This window comes from Pungitius pungitius, chromosome 17 (assembly GCF_949316345.1).
Source record: "Pungitius pungitius chromosome 17, fPunPun2.1, whole genome shotgun sequence".
In the NCBI taxonomy this organism is placed as follows: domain Eukaryota; kingdom Metazoa; phylum Chordata; class Actinopteri; order Perciformes; family Gasterosteidae; genus Pungitius; species Pungitius pungitius.
This window is the reverse complement of record NC_084916.1, coordinates 18069920-18094539: the sequence shown is the minus strand read 5'-3', so window position 1 is coordinate 18094539 and position 24620 is coordinate 18069920. Positions and strand designations below refer to the sequence as shown.

Below are 24620 nucleotides of genomic sequence, written 5' to 3'. Positions count from 1 at the left end.
TTTCCTCCGAAGCTACCTGGAGATTAAGAGCACGTGCACCGTAGTTCATACGCCCTTTGACCTGCTGAGGAAAATCCAGCTGGTTGAGCACACCTGTGGGTTTGGTTCAGATAGGACAGCAGCTCATGTGAGAGCTGCTTACGGCACCTTCAGCCTCAAAAGCTTCGTTTGATTGCGTCCTGCTGGCTCCTGGATCTGGTTTCTGTTGACTTTCATTTTGTGGAACAGCATCTGAACATTCAGTGGTCTACAAAATCACCCACGGAGAGTTCAGAGAATCACATTTCTCAAACCGGAAACGTCTCCCCTGCGATGCCAGAACCGGTTCCTGTTTTGCATCGTGACATCATTTGGATGCAGAAAAACGCTTCAGCCGTTTCTCCACTGAATGCAAATCCCAAAATTCAGTTACATGTTTAGCAACTTCTGTTTTTTTGGATATAAAGAGCCACTGGTGGTCTCGTCCAATCAGGAGTCACTGCTCCATCCGTCTGTAGTTTGAATGAAGCGGGGCGTCAGAGAGGAAGCGGATCAGTAGAAGAATGGGACTCATTAAACCGGTCCAATGTCTCACACTGAAGACAAAACAGTGTGTGACTTTTTTAACAGAATTGTGTTGCTAAGCAACAGTTTGGGTCTATGTTTACTTCCTGACAGGTGACTCAATTTCAATTTATTTCCTTTATACCAGTCTAATCTGTCAAACACACGATTAGGAATTAACAGAAGAGGAGATGATGTCATCCGTAACCGCCAGCTATCAATACTGTGTGTGTGCGTGTGTGTGTGTGTGTGTGTGTGTGTGTCTGTCTGTGTGTGTGTGTGTGTGTGTCTGTCTGTGTGTGTGTGTGTGTGTGTGTCTGTCTGTGTGTGTGTGTGTGTGTGTCTGTGTGTGTGTCTGTGTGTGTGTGTGTGTGTCTGTGTGTGTGTGTCTGTCTGTGTGTGTGTGTGTGTGTGTCTGTGTGTGTGTCTGTGTGTGTGTGTGAGCCTCTAGGGTCGTCAGGCCTGAACACGCCTGCAGCATTTAGTCAGGAATGTGTGTTGCGTGTCGTTGAGTCAACGCTGAGCCGCGCAGCGAGAGGGAGGCGCCTCCCGTTGGGTTTCACTTCCTGTGTCGATTTCCAGTAAAATGAGTCCTGGTAGCGGGGGACTGGTGGTGAGAATTCATGTTCCCTTCAGAAGAACTCGGACTCTCCCATCAGCGCCACTATGGGGTCCACTATGGGGTCCACTATGGGGGCCACTATGGGGTCCACTATGGGGTCCACTATGGGGTCCACTATGGGGGCCACTATGGGGTCCACTATGGGGTCACTATGGGGTCCATTATGGGGTCCACGTTGGTGTCAGGTCCAGTTTGGGATCAGATTCTTTTAGAATTAGCAATAACAGATTCTGTAAATGATGACAATGTGATGCAGTTGCTTTCAAAGACGTAGCTCAATTTAAAATACGAATCAAATAATGTTTGACTAAATAAAAAAAATGTAATCATTTTAAATTGAACTGCCCACTAGATGTATGGAAACGCAAATGATTAATAACTCATAAATTAGAAATACAATGTAAGGACAATGTGAGGTGCACAAAAGGACTGTAAAATATATGTAAATCACTACATAGATAATGTAATAAAATATGTGCTGCTAATTTAAATAGAAATGAACAAGTGTTCTAACAATTTATTGATTTTTTTCTATTGGTGAAATGAATTAAAGGTTGATATGTACGTTCCAATCTTCAGGATCCATAAAAAAGAGATGTTTGCTGATTATGTGTCTGTATCTTTGCTGCCCTGCGTGGAGAAGCTCTTCTGGTGGTGTGTGTGTGTGTGTGTGTGTGTGCGTGTGTGTGTGTGTGTGTGTGTGTGTGTGTGTGTGTGCGTGTGTGTGTGTGTGTGTGTGTGCGTGTGTGTGTGTGATTACAGGGTACAGTAATAACTGGAATGGCAGAATAATACCTCACAGCTCTGTCTGTGTCACATGGAACCTCCTGTGTGAGGACAAGCCACAGATACTCATCCGACAGCATGTGGTTTACATAATTTAACCCTATAAAAGGACTTGTTTACGGCCTACTATCCTATGAGTTTTATTTTATATTATCTGATCAAAAGCTATGAAAAAGTCAGTTTAGTAGGTCAAATAAATCATTATGTCAAAAGTTGAATTGAAGTTTCCACCTACAAAATGTCTTTAAAAAACCCGTATATATGTATATAAAATCATTTTGCTTGTGTTTATACATTTTAGTTTACTTATTATCCCACTACTTCCTTCAAAAAACAACTTTTATTTCATGTGAATTAGGATTTCATTTGAGTATGTTGTAAGGGACTAAAATGACCTTTTAGAAGAAGGAGCGTAACCCTGTTGTATATACAGTATATGTATGTAAATATATTTATATATATATATACATATATATATACACACACATTTTACATATATATATATATACAAATGTTTCTTTCATAGTTTTATGTAGACTCTCTTTTGGTGGAGCTATGATAGTAGTTTCCCTTTTCTTCCAGTCCTCATGCTAAGCTAGGCTAACCTAACCTAGCTAGGCTAACCACAAGTGATGACATTACTGTCTCTGAAGAAAATTAAAATGGATCAGTTTTTATGTTAATAAACCGCTGACCTGTTCTCCGTCTTGTGCAGTTTGCCCTCTAGTGGCTCTTCACTTGTGTTACATCAACTCTTTACATCGACTCTTAAGATAAATATCCTGGTTTAGATCCTAAATAATGCTATAATTAAGTCATAAAAACTTAAAGAAGTAGGAAAGTGAAAAAAGCAAAGAACTGAAAAATTAAAACAAGCAACACAAACTAAACTACCCGACTTAAATAAATGAAAATACAAAAGACTCCGAGCAAAACAACCAATTCTAAAGAACATTTCATATTGTCCAAAAATAACCAACTGAACTAAAATAGAAAATAAATGAGTAAGACAATACATTTATATTTGCAAATAAAATCCAAATATTAGTTAAAAAGTTGAGCGATGTTTTTGGTAAATTGACAGTTGTTTTTTATTCCAAATATGTGTCTATATATTGAACATCAGAGGGCTGGTACCCCACACGCCATTATCAATAATAATGATAACAAGAGAATCATCAGAGTAATATCCATCGTCATGGACTGCTGGTACAAATATGAAGGAGGAGCAGAAAAAATGAAACATGATGACATCGGGACTCGAACACACACACACACACACACACACACACACACACACACACACACACACACACACACACACACACACACACACACACACACACACACACACAATCATACTTCACATAAACATTCCTGTGTTTTTCTCATCTTTCATAACCTTTTTCTTTGATTCATTTTATACGCAATTTTATTTTTTACAAAAATATTTAAAAAACAAAAACTACAGGCACTGATCTTAAATAAAACTGTTCCATAAATTAAAAATGTATAAATCTCCTTTTTTTTCGTGGATGTGATTGGCTGATGTGTGGATCTGGATGACCTCTGACCTCTTTCATCCCGGGTCTAGAGATTGAATCAACATGACATCAATTTGCAAGAGTTACCACCAAGAAGGGACTAGAAAGAAAAGGTCAGATAAAGGAAGTGATATTACAATCTCAGTAGTAGTTTCTCTCCCTGGGAATGTGTGTGTGTGTGTGTGTGTGTGTGTGTGCGTGAGTGTGTATGTTGAGGTCAGCTTTATTACTCACCGGACGACAGTTGTACTGAGGAAGCTCTTCTCTTTTTAGGGGAGAAAACCTTTTTTTAACACCCTCAAAACCCCAAATAACACATTGTTTTGAAATGCTACAACTGGTTTTACCACTAAACTGAAATAATAGAGTGTTGCACTCCACTTTAAATCTGGAAATTGTCACAACAGCAATGAATTTGCATATCAGAGGAGAAATTATAATACAATATACCGAATGAAATCTCCCTTTAACAAATGATCACTGCGCTGTGATAAGAAGGCGCTCACACTAACATCTAAAGAGGAAACCCTATTTGTACAGTCCCTCACCGTCGGTGTCTGATTTCCTAAATCCGAAGTAACTGCTACATTTGGACGGGTTTTGAAATTGGAGGAATAAAGTCTGCAGCTGGATTGTTTAATCTAATCTGATAATTTAACTTCAATTAGTTCAAACAACAGGAGAGCGGCTCAATTTTTTGGAACGTTCATTTTCATTGATGTTGATCTTATAGGAGGACATGGTTAGCCTAGCTTAGCATTAGTATGGAAAGCAGGGGAAGTTGGGAAATATCCAAAGTTTAAACACCCAGTAACGAGCTCACTGATTAACACATCGTATCTCGTTGGAAATCAGTAGAAAAGAGGAGTTCTGGATCCACTTGTCTGCCCAAGACGGACAGTTAATCCAGTGTAATTAGCTTGATGGCTAGCTGTTAGCTGGCTAGGTTGCCACCGCCACCATGCTATAATGCTAAACTGGTCAGGATGCGCTGAAAAGGCTTGGAATTTGGGGACCAGCAAAGTAGATAGATGGCACACTAGTTAACTCACTAACCTAACAAGTTGGACAAATAACTATCCAGCTGTCCAATGGTACCTAGCTAGAATGCTAATTCCCCCATGCTATGATGCTACACTGGTTGCAGAAAGTGAGCTTTGCTACGCTTTGAAAAGTGACTGAAGCAATAGGTTGTTAAATTAAACTGATTAACTTTGGCTTCATGCTTCTTGATGTTACACTTTAACCTCACTTCAGTGAGTGGGTAACTAGATTAAATTCAGTTTATGTAGAAGTTAGCCTGCTACAACAACCTGCTTGATTTGAAATGAAAATGTCTGCTCGGCTGCAATTTTATTTCTTTGGCTTCTTGTTCTGTGTCTTTTTTAAGTGAGGCCAAACATTTGTGCTAAGCTAGGCTAACCAAGTCTGGTCTCTCTCTCTACATATACATCTACATCGGTATTTAGACCGATCTGTAAATTTGTAAATTGAATATGCAATTTTCTTGCACTATGTTGTCTTATCTGTCTTGTTGTCCATTGTCTTACAGTCCGTTGTTATGCACCAAACACCATGTCAAATTCCTTGTATGTCTAACATATTTTGGCACTGTTCCTAATTCCAGATCTCAACACGTTCTTGAAAAGAATGGTAGCGGAAATGTTCCATGGCGTATTCACTGATGCTAGTTTCTGATTGGCCGACTGTTAACCTTGTGTGACCAGGAAGTAGAAGGTCTCCCGTTTCCTGGTGAATGAGACACCACGCGTCCAGCGACTCGGGGGGGGGGGGGGTTATTGACGTGTCTGCCTCGTGGAGCGCAGACGGTCGTGGAGAGACACGACTTTCGGAGCCACTCAAAGAATCAACGGATGACGTAATGACTGTACAGCTGCTCTGTGTGTGTGTGTGTGTGTGTGTGTACAGTGGGTCTTCTATACAACACCTGGTTCAGTATTCAAACGCTTTCTCAAAGAGAAAGAGTCCTCCTCACAGAGGTGGTGGACCCTAACCCCCCCGGACGGCATCACATTTGTCTGCACTTCCTGTTTGTCCGTCTTCAACCCTGCACTCCAACCACTTTAGTTTAACCTAAAACGGAACGTGCCCTTCATCCAAACCGCGTACATTCAGATTGGTTTAGTCCGTCCCGATGGATAGTTTAGTGGTTTGATCCATCGAGTGGCCTTCTTTCAAGGGACGACCCCTGAAATGGGTCAAAATGGTTTTTCCCATCGGCGTCTCCTGTTTGGCCCGTTTTGGACTGATACCTACGTGTCATTAGGGTCGAAAATATAAAACCATGACCTTTGTCAATGGCCCACACAGCGTTTCCTAGCGTTAGTTGTGGCCCACCAGTAAGTCCGTCGGCAGGCGTGTCGGTGTCCTCGGGGGGGGCTGTGGCCGCGGGGGGGGCAGTGGTCTGCTGTTGCCTAGCCGCGGACTTGCCGCCCCTCCACCCCCGTCGCTGTCAGCTTTGTTCGCCGACATCGGTGGAGGCGGTGGCGGGAGGCGGGGCAGCGACATGGAGCCGTGGTGGTAGTGGATGTGGTTGTGGGGATTGTGGCGGAGGTGGCGGAGGCCGGGGGGCGGCACCCGGGAGCAGGAGGATGCAGAAGAGGACGAGGAGGAAGGAGGAGGCAGGGGAGGCGTGAGCGTGGCCGGCCTCAAGCTCTGGATCCGCCGGCACTCCTGGCAGATTCGCACATGGCTGCAGCCCTGCAGGAAGCCACGCAGCGGGGGGGGCGGGGCCACCAGGGCCGACACAGGAGGAGACGTGCCGGCGGAGGTGTGGCCCCCTAGCGGGTCCTCCAGCAACCTCAGTGGCCCCGGCCCCAAATCAGGAACCGCTCCCATACCTGCCCCACCCGTCATAGAGCCGCTGTAGAGTTTTCCGTTGCTGAGGCGCATCTCGCGCACCAGGCGGATGGGCCGCGGCGTGGCCAGAGCCAGGCGTGACGGGTGACGTAGGACTCCGCCCCTGGCGCTGCTCAAAGGACGGCGGCGCCGGGAGCGAGAACTCTTCTTACAGGAGACGGCGTTTCTGAACTCCGTGAGCATCTCATGACAAACGGACACCTGAGAGGGTTGAGTTTATTATTACTAAATATTTATTCATACATGCAACACAACAAGATTATGATGATGTTCATTTAATTTGATCCCAATTAATGGAGGAAGGAGGAAGGAGGGGGAAAGGGGGGGGGGGACCTGAGCCCATTATGCAGTTTTGACATCATTATTATTTTACGTATTATTACGTATTTTAAGTATTATTATTGCTTCACAACAGCAAAATGAATCTGTTACATCACATTTTAGACTTTTAGAACAGAAAGTATTTTTAACTTTTAAATGAGAATGCATTGAATACCTGCTTCCTATGGATATCAGTCAACGCATTTTCCTTTGCAAAAGGAGCAATGTTTTGTTTTAAATAATAAAAAATGTTCATTCAGAAAAAAAAGGACGTAAATTAAAAATTTGAATTTTAAAAAGACAAGCACAAGAAAATACACAAAAAACACATACAAACGCAAGCAAAGACACACACACACATGCGCACACACACGCTGAGGCCGGGGGTGGGGCAAGATGAAAGAGGAGGAGGAAGAGGAGGAGGGTGGGGGTGATGAAGGGTTACCTCGTCTGTCTCAGCGCTGCGTCGCGTCGACCACAGGAACTCCATGATAGCCACAAAGACGGCGATGATGAGGCCGCAGATCAGGACCACGAAGATCCCCCCGATGTTCTCCATGCCGAGCCCTGCGACCCGGGGGGGGGGGAGGAGGGCTGACATCATGATGAGTGAAACGACTTCATGAAGACCAAAAGTTATAAAAGTTCATCCTCTGGAGAACATGTGAGTGAGTCGATAACGTGTGTGAGTCGATAACGTGTGTGAGTCGATAACGTGTGTGAGTCAATAACGTGTGTGAGTCGATAACGTGTGTGAGTCGATAACGTGTGTGAGTCGATAACGTGTGTGAGTCAATAACGTGTGTGAGTCAATAACGTGTGTGAGTCGATAACGTGTGTGAGTCAATAACGTGTGTGAGTCAATAACGTGTGTGAGTCGATAACGTGTGTGAGTCGATAACGTGTGTGAGTCGATAACGTGTGTGAGTCAATAACGTGTTTGAGTCAATAACGTGTGTGAGTCGATAACGTTTGTGAGTCGATAACGTGTGTGAGTCAATAACGTGTTTGAGTCAATAACGTGTGTGAGTCGATAACGTGTGTGAGTGGATAACGTGTGTGAGTCAATAACGTGTTTGAGTCAATAACGTGTTTGAGTCAATAACGTGTGTGAGTCGATAACGTGTGTGAGTCAATAACGTGTTTGAGTCAATAACGTGTTTGAGTCAATAACGTGTGTGAGTCGATAACGTGTGTGAGTCGATAACGTGTGTGAGTCAATAACGTGTTTGAGTCGATAACTTGTGTGAGTCGATAACGTGTGTGAGTGGATAACGTGTGTGAGTCAATAACGTGTTTGAGTCAATAACGTGTTTGAGTCAATAACGTGTGTGAGTCGATAACGTGTGTGAGTCAATAACGTGTTTGAGTCAATAACGTGTTTGAGTCAATAACGTGTGTGAGTCGATAACGTGTGTGAGTCGATAACGTGTTTGAGTCAATAACGTGTTTGAGTCGATAACGTGTGTGAGTCGATAACGTGTTTGAGTCAATAACGTGTGTGAGTCGATAACGTGTGTGAGTCGATAACGTGTTTGAGTCAATAACGTGTTTGAGTCGATAACGTGTGTGAGTCGATAACGTGTGTGAGTCGATAACGTGTGTGAGTCAATAACGTGTTTGAGTCGATAACGTGTGTGAGTGGATAACGTGTGTGAGTGGATAACGTGTGTGAGTCAATAACGTGTTTGAGTCAATAACGTGTTTGAGTCAATAACGTGTGTGAGTGGATAACGTGTGTGAGTGGATAACGTGTGTGAGTCAATAACGTGTTTGAGTCAATAACGTGTTTGAGTCAATAACGTGTTTGAGTCGATAACGTGTGTGAGTGGATAACGTGTGTGAGTGGATAACGTGTGTGAGTCAATAACGTGTTTGAGTCAATAACGTGTTTGAGTCAATAACGTGTGTGAGTCGATAACGTGTGTGAGTCGATAACGTGTTTGAGTCAATAACGTGTTTGAGTCGATAACGTGTGTGAGTCGATAACGTGTGTGAGTCGATAACGTGTGTGAGTCAATAACGTGTTTGAGTCGATAACGTGTGTGAGTCGATAACGTGTGTGAGTCGATAACGTGTGTGAGTCAATAACGTGTGTGAGTGGATAACGTGTGTGAGTCAATAACGTGTTTGAGTCAATAACGTGTTTGAGTCAATAACGTGTGTGAGTCGATAACGTGTGTGAGTCAATAACGTGTTTGAGTCAATAACGTGTGTGAGTCGATAACGTGTTTGAGTCGATCACGTGTGTGAGTCGATCACGTGTGTGAGTCGATCACCGTCTCTGCACGCAGGTCTGAGCCGGGACACCCACCTTTGGCCCGGTGGTCCTCCTCTTTGAGACACTGCCCCCCCTCCCACCAACGTCTCTTCAGTATCTCCAGCCGGTTGCTCTCCTGCAGCTGTAAGATCCCCAGAGTGATCTCGTCTCTGTAGGGAGAACCTGAGGACAAAGGAAAGGCGCCATCAGAGGAAAGATTCACCATGATGAAGCTCTCATCATCACATCGTGTTCTTCCTGCTTCAATCTTCCGTCTTGATCCAATAAGAAGAGCCAAACGTTTTAATGGAAATGACAGGAAGTCTGTGGAGGTTTTCAGGGTAAAAGATAACTTTTACTAAATTGGGGATTTCACTGGATGGAAACGAGACAGAAGGCCTCCCTGGACTTCAGGTAATGTTTCCTTTTCCAATGGATGGAAGCCATTTCACTCCCTCAAAAGATTTTTAATCTGAATTCTACTTTGAAAAAGTATTACTTTTGATACATTACTTAAATACCAATCATATTTTCCAACACAGACTTTTATTTGTACCCGAGTGTCTTTATATATTATCACTACTATTTAGTGCTATTCTTAATTCATTAAATGATGTGAATACTTGTTCCATCAGTAAAACCCATTCAGGTACAAACTTATGTTTTTTATTTATCTTATAAATTGTTGATTGGGTTGCAAAGCTTTTAAACTCTTTGTTTAATTTAGTGCCTCAGATGTCACACCCCTAGTGTTGGTTTGGTTGTACATTAGTCGAGGAAAGCCTTTCAGATGTATGTGAGGTCAACACGACTAGTTCTTCTGATTGGCTCCTGCCTGCCGGGTCGGCTGAGGTCGGGTTTATTAACATGCACGAAACACTCGTCAGCAGAAACGAGGCGAGTGAAACTGGTTTTAATTCGGGCCGAGAGCTGCAGAGAGGAAGTGACCCACGAGGGGGCGACAGCAGCCACACACACACAGACACACACAGACACACACAGACACACACGTTTGTTTTCTGTCCACAGTACCAATTGATCAGTTTTCAATAAAAATGAAAGGAGAAAAGACAAAGTCCATCAATGTGACATTTTACACTAATATTATTCCAAACACAATGTGTGATATGTGATGCTATTGTGGTTTTAGGAGCATTCTTTGGGATGTAGGCAGCTCATTGGGAATGCGTCTGAATACGTTACGTTGAGACTCCTGTCTGGATGGATGAAGCAACAACCCCACACATGGCAGAGTAGACCAGCCTAAGGGGGAAAGGGAGAAACACCACCAAGGACCATTAATAAAGCCCCGCCCCCTGTGGCTCACCCAGGGGCATGCCGATGCCGTATCCCTTGGTGTCCAGCAGCCCTCCGATCTGCGTGAGGTTGCAGTTGAGGCTGCGGTAGTACTCGTTCATGGTGCTCTCCATCAGGAAGGCGTACCGGGAGTTGAGGACGCGGGCGATGCCCTCCTCCGTGCTCTTCACGAACACGCTGGGCTGCTTGGAGTACATGTAGTTCCACATCCGCTGGTAGGTCTGGTACCGCGAATTCTGGAGGAGGGGGGGGGGACACTCAACATTCAGGAAACAAATTGATGGGTTCCAAGATTGATGCTCAGTCATCCAATTTTCCTCCTCCTCCTACGAAGAAGTATCGCTACCTGAACTAAACCCAGACATTCCTCAGAGACCCCCCCCCCTCGACTTACCATGAAGAAGGTCATGGTGGACCCCCCGTGGATGGTGCCGTACTGGATGTTGGTCTGGTCGGCCAGATCGTCCGGAGACTCGATGGGGGCCTCCATCCTCTGCACGGTGAGAAAGGCCGCCAGGTTGGCCGTGTAGGACGAGATGATGATGAGGGTGAAGGCCCACCTGAGGGGGCAGGGAGGCAGATCACTTACACCGAGAGCGCTGCAGGAAAGCATTTAGAGGTCAAACCCTACGTGAGCAGGAGATGAGACGGGACCCACAGTAATGGGGGGGGGGGGGGGTACTTTTAGACGTGAAAGCTTTGGCAGCGTTTGGCTTCCAGCGATTCAATCATTCTTGTATTCACTTAAAATTCACAATCCTGATTGGTTGGACGGCCCAGTCGGTATAATCGGTATTTTTACAGTAGTAGTAAAATTAAAGTTGTTACTTCCTTACGTTGTGCCACTGTGTTCCTTTGTTCGGTTATTTGGTTTCTTAAATTGTTGTTTCTTTAAGACAACATCATTTGAACCTTAAACAAACAACCTTATAACATGTATTTTCAAACCAAGACGTGTTCTCTAAATGATGAGTGTGATAGAAGACGAGACGAGCAAATCTTTGACAGCGAGGAAAACCAGTTTAATAATATTCTTAGATGTAAACTTAACTTCTAATGACCCACGATGCAGGTTTTAATCAAGCTCAAATAGAAGAGCTCTGTCCCTTGGTTTTACACATTTATACCGTTTAGTGTTTATTCATTCCAACTTCTTCTATTTAGGAACCACTTGATAAAGGTCAGAGGTCAGAGAGACAGACAGAGACAGAGAGAGACAAAGACAGACAGAGAACTGATACTAATGGTTGCTCCCGTCTGTCCAGCATCTGTCTGACTGCAGCTACTGGGATTAATGGAGGCAGGAAGAGGAGGAGGAAGGGAATGAAGAAGAGGAGAAGGGAGAGGATGAGGAGGAGAAGTAAATTCAGTCTCCACAGACACAAGTTTGCTTTGAAAATCTTTCTGGATGAAATTAATCTCATTTAACTCAAATGAATCACTACTTATAATAACTACATCAAGTACGAGTACGTATGTCTGGGTTTACTCAAAGGTAGAAACATCTGGAGCATTATGAGTTCATCACGTCCACGAGCTGCTGGGAGGAGGACAGAGGACATGAGAGCAGGGGAGACAGAAAGTGACATCATCATTGTCACCTGAGGGACATGTGACCGTCTGTTCACCTTCAGCTAATGTTCAGCTGAAGGAGGGAAGGAGGGAGACCCCCCCCCCCACACACACACACACACTGCCGAGCTGCACCCACCAGACGCCGCTGACGCAGCGGGTGGAGAGAGCTCGCGGCATGATCTCCGAGCCCTGCTGCATGAAGCCGCCCACAGGGAACCACAGGCTGTTCCCCAGCGTGTACTGGTTCTCCAGGACGTCCCGGCGCTCCCGCATGCAGGGGTGAGGGTTGTACCACTCGTAGGGGCTGAGCCTGGGGGGGGGGGCACATGAAATGAGACAAACTTAAAGATCTCCATACAGACAGCTCCTGACAACATATATTTATTGTTACATTATTTATTCTTCATCGGTTCTAACGGGACCTGCTCCATTCTCTCTTCTTTTTTATTGGTAAACGGACGTCGAAGGGCTTTTATATTAAATAAATTATAAAATCATGTTCATAAAGCTCTCTATGAATAGAGTGTGTGCTTGTAATAAGTGTGTTTGCACTCCTGAAATGTGACAAACCTCACACACACACACACACACACACACACACAGTGCTACCTGGCGGCGAGGAAGAGCACGCAGCTGACGGCGAGGTAGGCCAGCAGCATGAAGAGCCACACGGCCGGAGAGAAGGGATCCAGGAAGGAGAAGTAGCCCGGTTTACGGCCCTGAGAACACACAACCCCCCCGTTAACGTTTCACACCTTAGTGGACAGAATAAGCAAAACATGACGTATGACGATGTATTTTCCTGCAACTTTAAACATTGATGAGCGACAATGAGGATCAAAGTTTTTATCTCATTTAAACAATCAAAAACTAGGTAAAGTCATTATGAGAAGCTGCAGTTCCTCAAATGGCCACCAGGCTCTGCTGAGTGTGCTGAGTTCAGAAGGAAAAGATCTAATTCGGCTGTCATCTGTTTTTAAGCCACCGTAAAGTACATAAATAAATCTCAAGCTTCATTCTGCCTTTGTTCTTTGAACTGAACTTTCACTCATCAACAAGACAAAGTTTCACTTTGGGGGGAGTGGTGGTAAGGTCTCCAGCTGGCAGCAGTAAATTGTGATAATGACCATCTGGTCCTCGCACGCCTCACACTGACAAACACAACCTTCACTCTCTGACAGTCGGGGGTTTCAGGGGGAAAATGTCTCCTGGAATCATTTAGATTGACTTTTATTTTTTCTGTGACCTTCAACTTCACTTCATTTAAATCACAAACCCCCCCAAAAAAAGATGAAGCAGGAGATTGAAACTGGAAGCTTTGATGGAGCAGAAGAAGTGTGTGTGTGTGTGTGTGTGTGAGTGTGTAGGCCCTCCTCCTGACGAGGTCTCCGTCTGCTCCGTTACCGGGAGCAACAGCGCCATCAGGTGACCTGGCTTTACACGCATACTACAGTCCTTTCTGTGACGGGGTCTCTGTGACCGAACTGGGCTGAAATGTGTGACGGGTGGAGGAGGAGGAGGAGGAGGAGGAGGAGGTGGAGGCTCACAGAGCTCTACTCGCTCCCCGGAGCGCCCTGCCGAGTTATGGTTTGGGGTTTCATCATCTTCTCAGGGAGTGCGTCTAGATATTTGTTTAAGCGAGAGGCGTTCACTGACCTGGGACCAGAATGTTCTCAACACGTTCCTGCTCAGATCTTCAGAAGACCATTATTTCAATAACTTCAGCTTTAATATTGACCTGGACAAGCTCAAAATGCCTTTAAGTTGATTTGGTCCCTCCGTAAACGTAACACCAAAATGCTCCTGGGTTATTGGTATTATTGGTATTATTGGGCACATGGGGGAGCGGCGCTGGACTCACCGGGTTGACCCGGTACAGGATGCTGATCCCCAGAGTCATGAAGGGTTTGGAGAAGTCTATCACCTTCTCTCTCTCAGAGGTGATGGTGAAGCCGGCTACCGCCAGGTCGGCCTTCTGCGAGGGGAGAGAGAGTCAACGCACACTGTTAAACATTGTGTACATTTACACAGGAAGGAGAATAACGTGGGACTAAATATGAAAATGCTCAGTAAAACAAAGCTGGACTAAGTTATTAAGTCTGTTATTGATGTGTCACGGCTGCAGTTCCTTTTCCGATAAACACACTACAATTACTAGTAATCCCTTACAATACAATTATATCAATAATGCATCATTTTAGAATCCTTTATTATTTCATTAAACAGGACAAAAGTCCCTAAACTTGATTTAAAGATGAAACAAGACAAGTTGACTAATACAAAACTAAGAGACATTTGTCTCCGGACGTTTAACACACAGCTGCTTGTTGTAGCCTTTGTGTATTTGTGTATTTAAAGGAATACCAGCTGTGTGTGACCTGTCCACTCCTCTGAAGTGCAATGTCTTCTACATCTTCTCTTCTTCCAATAACACAAAAGCTTCTTCTTCTTCCTCTGTCACTCCCACAATCAAAGAACCTTTGTCTTCTGAGGCCCGTTAATGAAATATTGATTTCTTGTTGCACAGAATGCAAGTTAACAGTGAGGCTCTGAGGACACTAACAGGTGGGGGCTCCTGCTGCTGAAGCCTCGGGGAGGTAAATCATGAAGGTCTTTCTGGCCCCGTCACTCTAATCGAGAGTTTGCACATCCACGGTTTATTGTGCAGATTTCCTTTGCCAGGAAAACATGGAGAAACCCAAACACTGCCCTGGTGTTTTTTTAAAGGTTCTGATCACGTTGTTTCAACACATAACTCAACCTCTGTGTTGTCTTTGAGACGTTTCCATAAAGATCTGCTGATGCCAGTCTCCTTTGAGAGAACTTTCCTTCCTTCTAACCAGGCAGCAGTGATTGAGGGCCGATTATGTTCATCACTCCTCTGCAGCAGTTTGAAGTTGGCCACCATCATTAATATGTTATTATCCCAAAATGAACTATAGCACGTAATAACATAACTGCAGTTGTAGTTTACTATTCCAGTGTCTGTACAGGTGTTTCTGAGCTCAAACACTTGTTTCCTCATTTCCTCGAGTGTTATTACACCGTTAACTGAAAAATGACAGAGCCCTTTATAAAAAAGCCGCTCCACGTTAATGATGGATTTAACATTGCTGGGTAAACACGGCAGAGTGAAATGAACATTGGGAGATAATCTCATTAAGTGTAAAGTCAACACAGAGGATCCACGGCGGAACGTTTATCTGGACCCCAGACACCTCCTGCTCCTTAATTAACTCTTAATTGATTAACGAGTAGACATTCGTTTATCCGATTTTACTCTCTTTCATCAGACACACGGCCTCTTGGAGGGCAAAGTAAAGGCGGAAGACTCGCCTCAGGAATATGGAGACATGGAGTGTGGGATGCTACGGAGTGAGGACCAGAAGACTTTACCCCTGTGAGCACACTTTTCGGACATGTTGTTAAGGCTTAGGTTGACACTAGGTCATGGTCAGGGTAACGCATCAAGGAAAGGGTTATGAAGGAGGGTCCTCACAAGGATAGAAGCACAGGCATGTGTGTGACAGTAAGGGACTCGCGGCTGGCAGCAGGAACCAAAATGCAATATGTGTCATTTTTAACACATTTACATAAAAGGCATAAAGAGTCTCTGGCTTCAGATAAAAGCATGTGGATCCCTGCTGGTGTGTGTGTGTGTGTGTGTGTGTGTGTGTGCTCATGCGGAGGGATTCCGCAGTGTAATTGAACAACTCTGTATAATTAGTGAGAAAAAAGGTTGATTATCCTCTTAATGGCCTGCTTGTGTTCCCAGTTTCCTCTTTAAACAAACAGCCCCCCCCTCCCCCCCACACACACACAATCATCAGCCACCATTATTCCCACCATTACATGTAGCTGACACATAGTGTGTGTGTTATTAATAGACAGGAGCCTCTACTGTGACAAACAGCAGTGTCTTTGTTTGGCAATAAGGGGAAAGAACTTTACACACTGGTGTTCTTCTATACTTTTGACGACATATTTTCAGCATCTTTCCCAATTCTTAAAGCTGCTACAAAAACACCTACTGAAATCCTTCATGTTGAATGGAAGACAAAGGTGAGGTGCACAATGTGAGTCGGTCACCGTGACGACGGGCGGCGGTGGGCAGGCCGTGGCACACTCAGGAGCCCAATTATCTGGGGGGTCGAAAAGATGGGATCACAGACACACACTAAGTGGCTCAGCTGAGGCCGACTTCCGTCCGTTGTTTGTTTTATCGGAGAAAGCGGCTCATTTTAAGTTCAAGTCAAGTATAATAAAGCGGGCCGAGGATTGCCTGTGACAGCAAGGACAGCAAAGACGATAAGGATACGCTTCGGCATGTGTGTGTGTGTGCACTCTTCAGCCTATCTTTGTGAGGTTTGAGCTCTAGAGGGAGGACACTTGGTTCAGAGCCCCCCCTCCACCACAAGGCTGCTTCACGCTCCCACTCATTGGAATTGAGCATCTGTTTTATTTTATCAAATAAGTGTGAAGCAAAATTTGGAATTCATTGGGACATCTTTAGGAGACTCCCCCTTCCTCTTCCTCCTCCTCCTCCTCCTCCCACACTCACCCGGTTGATCAGCTCCCCCACCATCCCTGTCCAGCTTCCGTTGGGCTCGGGGGCTCCGTACACCCTGTCGTCCACCAGCTTGATGTTGAAGGAGAACTTGAGGATGTCGGACAGCTCCCTCAGCATGTCCACGCAGAACCCCTCGTAGCGGTCGTTCCCGCGCAGCTCCTGGTAGTTGTGCTTATGCATCACGTACGGGCTTTCCTGCGGGAAGGGAAGTAACATCACACAGCGGGTGGGTCAAAAGGAGGAGCGACCCACAAATCTTTAGCTCTACTTCATTCCCCTTTGTGACACTCTACCAGGATGGTGGTGACGATCAGCGTCTTGTTGGCCAGCGTCTCTGACGCGTTGAGGTCCAGGGAGCTGGCGTTCATGACCAACGTGTTGTTCGAGTACCAGGTACCAATCTGAGTTAGTTGAGGTGAAGATGAAGGGAAGAAGAGGAAAGGGTGGGTTTAACACCTGAAAGAGACAAAGTGAGGGGAAAGGGAAAAGGACAAAAAAACAAACCTCCAACCAGCAGTGAACCTGAGCATTAAGGATGAGATACCCTTATATTTATGACTGATCCAGTGCCTCCCAGAAACAAAATTCTACCAGGGGAATGTTGTGTATCCTCAACATTCTGGCTCTGCCACCAAATGGTAACCCCAAATCTGCCTCCCACTTGACCCCAGTGGACCTCTGACCTCTTTATGGCCCCCTGGGTGCTTCTCCAGGATCTTCAGGGTGTAATTGGTCCTCTGGCCTTTGCTGTTGAACTCAATGTGACCCGTCAGTCCGTCGTACTCCACCTGACCAGACAAAGAGGCAGAGACCATTAAACCTTAGCTAACAAAGCTAGTCCAAAAAGCTAATGACACAAAAAGTTAAACTCGTCTGATAAAACTGACCAATAAATAAGAAAAAATAACACACATCACCGATGAGTAATCAGAAGAGATTATTAAGACACTTACAGAGGATTGTAAGTAACCAGATAACACAACATTGAATCTCGTGTTGTAAATAGAGTAAAACTCGAGGCAACAGAGACACAAAGACTCCTAAACAAAAGAAACCGTGGATCAGGGGGCTTCAACTAAAACGTGAACAGGTCCAGTTAGAGAAAATTTCTAGAAGAAAAGGTCCGGAAGATCATAATGTGACTTAGTACTGACTTGTGTACTTAGTGATGAAATAGAGGAATAGTGTTGTATCAACATCTACTTGTAATCAATACACGACTAACAAACCAAAGGATTTCAGTATGATTCTAAAACTTACAATATTTATTGTCACGTAGAACATAGAACTGACCATACACGGCAAACATAAGTGATGACCTGCCAATCATCTAAGTTAAAGAAGGGATGCATTTAAAATGCACTGAAATCAGTAAGTCGCGAGCGGCTGAAACACAGGACGATTACTGATTCAGAAAAGGAAATGTTGAAGGGGAGTTGATGAAAACAAGACAATTCAATACTATTCAGTGACAGAGCTGACGCTGGTGTGTGTGTGTTTAACCTCCAGGGACCAGTTCAGTTAGTTTGAGGACGACTTGTCCGATCAGTGTAAAGCTGATTTCGGGGTCAGTGCTTAAGCTTAGGATGGAAGTAGAGAGTAGAGGTAAGAAGTAGTTAAGATTGTCTCTGCCTTCAGGAAATGACTGTAAGTCTTTAAAAAGTAAACATGCACGTGTGTGTTTGCAGAAATGTGCACATAAGTGTGAGGTTTGTGACATAGGTCAGCATGTTGTACCTGAGATTGTGTGAGTAATGTGCAGTTGAGTGCACACACAGTATAAATTAATCTGATATCAGAGCCACATTGTGGGGACCCGTCTTATTTTGGGAGACAATTATTGATCCCTATAACGCTTATCATTACATGGTAAAAAGACCTGGTTAAAGGAAATAAATGTAAGTCAATGTAATGTCCCCCAAACGACATGACAACACAACTCCGTCTGTGTGTGTGTGTGTCTTAACCCTATGTCTCAAGTTGAATTACATCCCAAATATGTGGCAAGGGAAATAGAGAGAGAGAAAGAGAGAGATAAAGATAAAGAGGGAGATCTCTGGTTGCTGCCAAAACAGTTTACAGATGATGAAGTGATGCATTGAGAGCAACAAAAACAGGCCGGAGGGGGGGCGAGGCATCCTTGGGGAAAGAACAGAAAGTTGAAAACAGAGACATTCAACAAACATGGAAGGAAAGAGTTAACGGAGGCAGGACAAAGGGAGCGATATCACAAAAAGAAAAGAGACGAGCGGTCTTTGATCCTTCATCAGCACAACAACCTCGTTTGTCTTGTAATTGATCGACCTCCTTTACCGCCACCATCCCTCCTGCCTTAGCTCCTCTCATAGCACCACCGGCTGATTTCTTCAACAGCCTGCACCACAATGCAAAACTTTCTCTTTGTCTGGCTTGAACTGAAAGAGGTGAGGTCATTGAGTTTCTGTGTAACTCAATGAATACAACGAACCGAGGCAAAGGCTACCAGAAAAAATCTCACCAAGGCCACGAGATGTGTCGACTGAAGCAGAAACAGCTGATAAACATGTGACTGTGGCGTCAGAGTGTGGTAAGAAAGCAACGGAAGTGTTATGAGATTCCGAGATGGCCTCCATTATTGCAAAGCAAGCTGCTTTACAGCTTCCCATACCCATGGACAATGCCAGGTACAAACAAAAACAGACATAAAACCTTTAAGGTTAAGAATTCTTAACACAAAGAGCAACGCATGACCTTGATCCCAGCTGGAGGTTTTCTTTTCAATTGTATTTTAAGGTCAGTAGTAGACTAATCCAGCGGGACCACAAACGCTGAGACTGACCCACTGAACCCCATCTGAGGGAAAGACAGTGTTTACCATACGGAGGTAGTTCATGAGGCTGGTTCCGTGCTGCCAGATGAGCGGTGACGAGCAGCTCAGCGGCTTCACTCCGATCTCCTGACTGCGGTTCAGCTCCCGCACAGCGCTCACCACCACGTGGACCGCGTCGAACATCAGGGCCGAAGACAGCTGCAACAGAACAAAAACAATACAATGAACCAGCCCGCGAGGAGCCAACGGTCTTCTAAACCCAAAGTCATCTTCTGTTGGACCCGAGTCCACCAACTGGGTCCGAAAAATTCATGTCCAATGAAGCTAAAGACGTGCCTTCGTCCGTGCTCCCACAGGTGAGGATGTCAGGATTGTGGGTGGAGGGTTAGGTGGAGCGCTCAAGCTATCGGCGACGCCACGTAGCGCTCAGCCCGGCAATCAAAGTTTGGTCAGTTGTCAGTCAAACTGACACTCGGAGGGGATCTGGCAAATTGAGCAGGCAGAGCGGCCTAGTCTGCTGACGGCTGATAAGAGAAAGGATGGATGTATGACTGAGTTCGATTGAGGTCCTCTCCACGTTGATGGTTTCATGGCTGAACGACAAAAGCTAATTACAGTTTTGGAGAGAGAGTGATTGAGGGGGAGGAGACAGAGAAGCTCTCGCTCCTTTGAGCAGACACATCGCCACTTTCCTCTGATCGTATCTAGTACCCACATTTTAGTCTTCATGATCTGTTCAGAGAGTAAAGTCTAAGATGGTTCTGAGAACTGCTTCCATAGAGATGGTGGTTAGGTGAAGGTAGGAAAGGAGGACGTACATCTGGTCCGGGTGGCATTTGTCGAGGTTAAATGGATCAACAAGGCTTTGCTGTCTGTGTTGTTTCACACTGTAATCCGAGTCATCCCATGAGTCATCACGAAAAATCCACCTGGTTCAGGATGAAACCACATTTTTGTTGCTGTGTATTTTCATTTGGCCCTCAGAGCAAATGCCTTCAGTCATGAGTCAGATAACTAGTTTGAATCTCAAAGATGGGAAATGAACAAACTTCAGCGCAGCCTTGCTGGCTGATCCCGTAGAAAAAGAAGGACCCTCTTGAATACTAATAATTATCTTCCACCATCAGCCACTGAACTAAACGAATTTGTTGGTTGATGACGATTTTTATGCCTTGTGGATCAAGTGCATGTTTTAATCATTCAGGGTGAAGACCCGACGACACGATGCCCGTAACCATGGGAACTGACTGCTGCCTGCGCGCGCATGGCGAGAGAGGAGAGGCAGTCAGTCCGAGCAGCGGGTCGCTAAAAGGATCCGGAGAGTTGTTAAGTGTGAGCTCATATTTATTATTAGGGCTGAAAAAATAACGGGTGAATAAACCCACACAGAGATAATGCCTCATAGTGATGAAGTGGTGAAGTTTCATGTTGATGTCATGTTGATGTCCTCATCGTGTCTGTCATCTGAATGTCAGGAAAAGGATTTCATTTTCGTCTTTTGACGCTGTTTATACATTTTTTTGTCTTTCTTAAATATTTCGATTCACATTGTGGAAATATGAATAACATAACATATTTAATGAGATAATGCCTCATTTGCATTTTGCAGTATCATATGTGTAAAAACATGGTGATAAAGTGTTTCCACCATGTTCACGAGCACAATCACCACAATAATGAATTTCATTATAATTAAAACAACCTTATTGATGCTCCGCCGAGCACCGTGAGACAATAAATAGGAGCAACAAATCCCTTTGGGACGACGCCTCCGGTGATTGAGACAACCACTGCCATCACTATTATGTCTATTGAGGCTGTCGCTTATTGCCTCGCTGGTATCCGAGCTGCCAATGATGCAAAGAGCAGATTGACGGGTGCTTTCATCACGGGGAGGAGAGAGGATTCCCTTGGCTGCAGCGTTGCTTTCTGTTCTTCTGTTTGCTGTTGTAAGAATTGTAAGATTTGTAGTTTAACCAACAGCGGGAGGTTAACGTCAGGATATTTTAGCATCTTATGATTTGATTTGAAAATTGTATTAGATAGAAAACTCAGATGTGAGTATATCAGTCATACCTGCATTTAGCAGCATTTAGCACACTTTATATAAAAGTTCTGAAGAGATCCTTTTGACTGTCAGTCTTTTTGGTAAACCGTTTTTTATTGTGAAGGGTAAGATCAGAAGGAGTGAACCCAGTCCACGATTAGATCAAAAAATGAGGAGACTCCAACGAGCTTAAAGGGGCAGCGTGTTGGAGGTGGAACCACCGGGTGGTCAGGGGAAGGTCTGCACCTGACCCATGGTGGAACTACAAGGTCACTAAGGTAAGGATATTATGTTCGGCCCATTTGGGTCCAGTGATCTCGGGAGGAACATCATATTATTTAAATGTGATGGGGCGTTTCCTACCGCCGGTCCTGGGTACGGACTGACATTGCAGCCTTCCTTCCACGAGAGGTTGAGGCTGCGGATGAACTCCTGGTAGAAGGGATGGCTGACGTTCAGCATCGAGAAGCCCAGGATGTTAGACTGGTCGCCCACCACGTCGTCCAGCCGCAGCAGAGGGAAGTCCTGACAGAGAGAACGAGAGAGGGGGGTATCCTGTGATGTCAGAGATTTGGTGAAGCAGCAAGAGGAGGAACATTAAGTGAGATCGCAGTTGGGAGAGGAGGCGGTACCTCACCAAGCTCTGCTGCTGAAACAAGCCACAATCATAATGACGATGATAATGACGAGGATGATGAGGATGATAATGATGGTGATGAGGATGATGATGATGATGATACTGATGATGATGGTGATGAGAATGATGGTGACAATGAGGTACAATGATAAGGATGATAGTGATGATGATGATAATGATGGTGATGAGAATGATGATGATGAGGATGACGAGGATGATAATGATGAGGATGATAATACAAGGATCATGAAAATGATAATGATGGCGATGAGGATGATAATAATGGTGATGATGATGATGATGATAATGATGATGATGGTGACAATGAGGATGATGACGAGGATGGTGATGATCATGAGTGCGTCTCCTCGTTGCAGGAGATTCAAAGATAGATGCTTGGTTTCATGCTTCCGTGTCGGCTCGTCCCGTCTCAGTCAGCAAAGCGTGTTCGACACAAAGTCAAAGCGAGGGCGGACACACTGCTGCCGGTGAAGTGTGTGTGTGTGTGTGTGTGTGTGTGTGGGGGTCGTTTTGCTTCTGGTTGCTTTCCAGGGTTCTGCTGGCCGGGGCTGCCCTTGTGAGCGGCATTAAAGCCTGCCACACGGCGCTGTTTTTGGGAGACGAGTCATTATCCGGCAGAGACAAGGGCACAGCTCTGGACAGAGGAATGATAATGATGACAAACAGCAGCCGGACCAGCATGCATCTGGGAGGGGAACCGTCCAGGAGAGGCTGAGGAGGAGACCAGCTGTGGGGGTGAGGGTCTCCATGATGTGACCCCAAAACACCCTTTAAGGTATAAAACCATGAGCTAATATTAAAATGGTGGGAAGAAAAGAAGGTGCAGGAAGAGAAAGGAAGAGAGATCACAAACAACAAGAAAGGAATCAGAGTAAAGGAAAAGAATATGAAAGCAAGATGGCAGAGGGGAGGAATGTGAGTACCTCTGTGACCAGAAGGAGGAGAGGAGTGCAGCTTAATGGAGGACGAGTGGACAAAAAGCGTCAGCATGGAGGAGGAAGGAGCTCTTACCATGGTGGTGAGGATGTACTTGTAGAAGGCCGACATCATCCCCAGCTCATTGGCCTGCAGGTCAGAGGTCAGAGGAGGAGAAGAAGCTGACGTCAGCGCTGGGAAACAGGAAGTGCTCCTTCTCAAACCTTCCCTTTAGCATTTGATCTATATCCTCTCCCTGCACTCTGTCCCAACATCATGCAAGTCCCTGTCTCCTTCTGTAATAAAGAATCAGTGGTTCGGCTTGGAAATTAAATACAAGGAGGTAAAAGTTCCAGGATTCCCTCTGATATCTAGTGGAGTAAAAGCAGAATAAACTGAACCACAGTACTTGCTTAGTTACGCTCCATCACTGGCTGCCATGGAATCAGCAGCTGCTAGCTTCACCTTATCGACCGTTGCTGTGGTTACCATGGTGATTTCTAACCCTGAGAAGTCACGCTGCTTTAGCTCCTGGGTGGAAAACCTTTGACCCCCTGACCTTCCTGAGGATGTGGTAGGAGATGGATGCGTTGGCGTCGATGATGATGGTGGCCACTTTGTCGTCGCGGATCTCCTTCAGCAGGGGGGTGGGGTCCAGGCTGTCGTCCAGCATCCGCACCGACAGTGTGTCCCTGGAGATGAGGAAGCGGTGGACCAGCTCCTCCAGTCGCAGCAGGCCTAGAAGCGGGAGGAGTCAGGAATCAGGAAGTGGAGCTCACAGAAGCCGCGCATTGGGAGTGGTGTTGGTTGGGACGGTTGAAAGTGAGTTATTGGAGGAGAAAATCAAGAAGTAGCCTGTAAGAGATTCAGTATCAGTTCAATGTCTGCTACATTTAGCATGTTTTCACCTCTCGATGTTTGACTGCTCTGAGTCTAAGTCTAAGCCCCCCCCCCCCCCCCTCCTGGTTTCAGTTCAACGCGTCTTTACAGCGAGACATGACTTTTTATATGGTTTAAACTCGCTGAAGGGAAACTGATAAATGTTCCAGAGGTTGAGACATGAAATCCCGCCTTCAAGTGATCAAGGCTGGAAACATTAAGATGTGGAGGAGAACATAGAGGAGGACACACACACACACACACACTCACACACACTCACATTCGGCCTTGGCGCACACCAGGCTGGTCGTGGGGAAGCTGAAGGACTGCAGCATGGAGCCGATGGCCAGGCTCAGGTCCTCGTTGCTCGGGTAAAGGGTCACCGATGCGAAGCGAAGGTATGGCAGCTTCGGTGTTTCCTCCGGACCGATCTTCACGTGAGGGATCTGAGGGGAGGAAGAGGAAGAGGAGTTTCTAGGGTTACTCTCGTTGAAGTGCAGAAGGTAGCACACTAAAGGAGCTAAAATGGCATGAAGGAAAGGAAATGAGAGGGCCGATGGGAAGAAGATCCAAAACAAGAAGAAAAGGAAATTAAATGACAGAAATTGAAAGATTGAAAAGGAGAAATGAGAGGAAACAAATGTTTCTTTCTTCCTCCCTTTCAAACCATCAAACCTTACAGGCTTTAACGTTCAGATAACGAAATGAAATCTTTAATCAGAATCTGTCGTCGCTGATAATCGAGTCTTTGTTCACTTTCAAAAGGAATATCTGAAGTGGGAGCAAAGCCCAGATAGAGAGATTACAAAAGGCTTCCAGGAGAGTTTGTGTGTTCACCTCTGAAATGAAACATTCATATCAGAGGATTTATGAATCTTTCCGAGAGGAAAAGGG

The 24620-nt window shown here is 45.2% G+C and overlaps 1 protein-coding gene across 1 annotated transcript in view; it reads right to left on the bottom strand.

Moving 5' to 3' along the window:
* Positions 1–5566: 5566 nt before the first annotated feature.
* Positions 5567–24620, bottom strand: part of LOC119218930 (glutamate receptor ionotropic, kainate 5-like) — a 49757-nt gene continuing 30703 nt past the window's right edge. The window contains exons 5-20 of the mRNA XM_037473724.2: positions 24007–24172; positions 23407–23585; positions 22944–22997; positions 21638–21799; positions 19273–19425; positions 17102–17206; positions 16712–16819; positions 16410–16613; positions 13710–13823; positions 12458–12567; positions 11985–12158; positions 10668–10833; positions 10284–10509; positions 9011–9139; positions 7142–7263; positions 5567–6576 (exon numbers count right to left, since the gene is read on the bottom strand). Of these exons, the coding sequence (XP_037329621.2) occupies positions 5839–6576; positions 7142–7263; positions 9011–9139; positions 10284–10509; positions 10668–10833; positions 11985–12158; positions 12458–12567; positions 13710–13823; positions 16410–16613; positions 16712–16819; positions 17102–17206; positions 19273–19425; positions 21638–21799; positions 22944–22997; positions 23407–23585; positions 24007–24172 (2910 nt within the window). The 3' untranslated portion in view covers positions 5567–5838. The remainder of the gene's footprint in view (positions 6577–7141; positions 7264–9010; positions 9140–10283; positions 10510–10667; positions 10834–11984; positions 12159–12457; positions 12568–13709; positions 13824–16409; positions 16614–16711; positions 16820–17101; positions 17207–19272; positions 19426–21637; positions 21800–22943; positions 22998–23406; positions 23586–24006; positions 24173–24620) is intronic.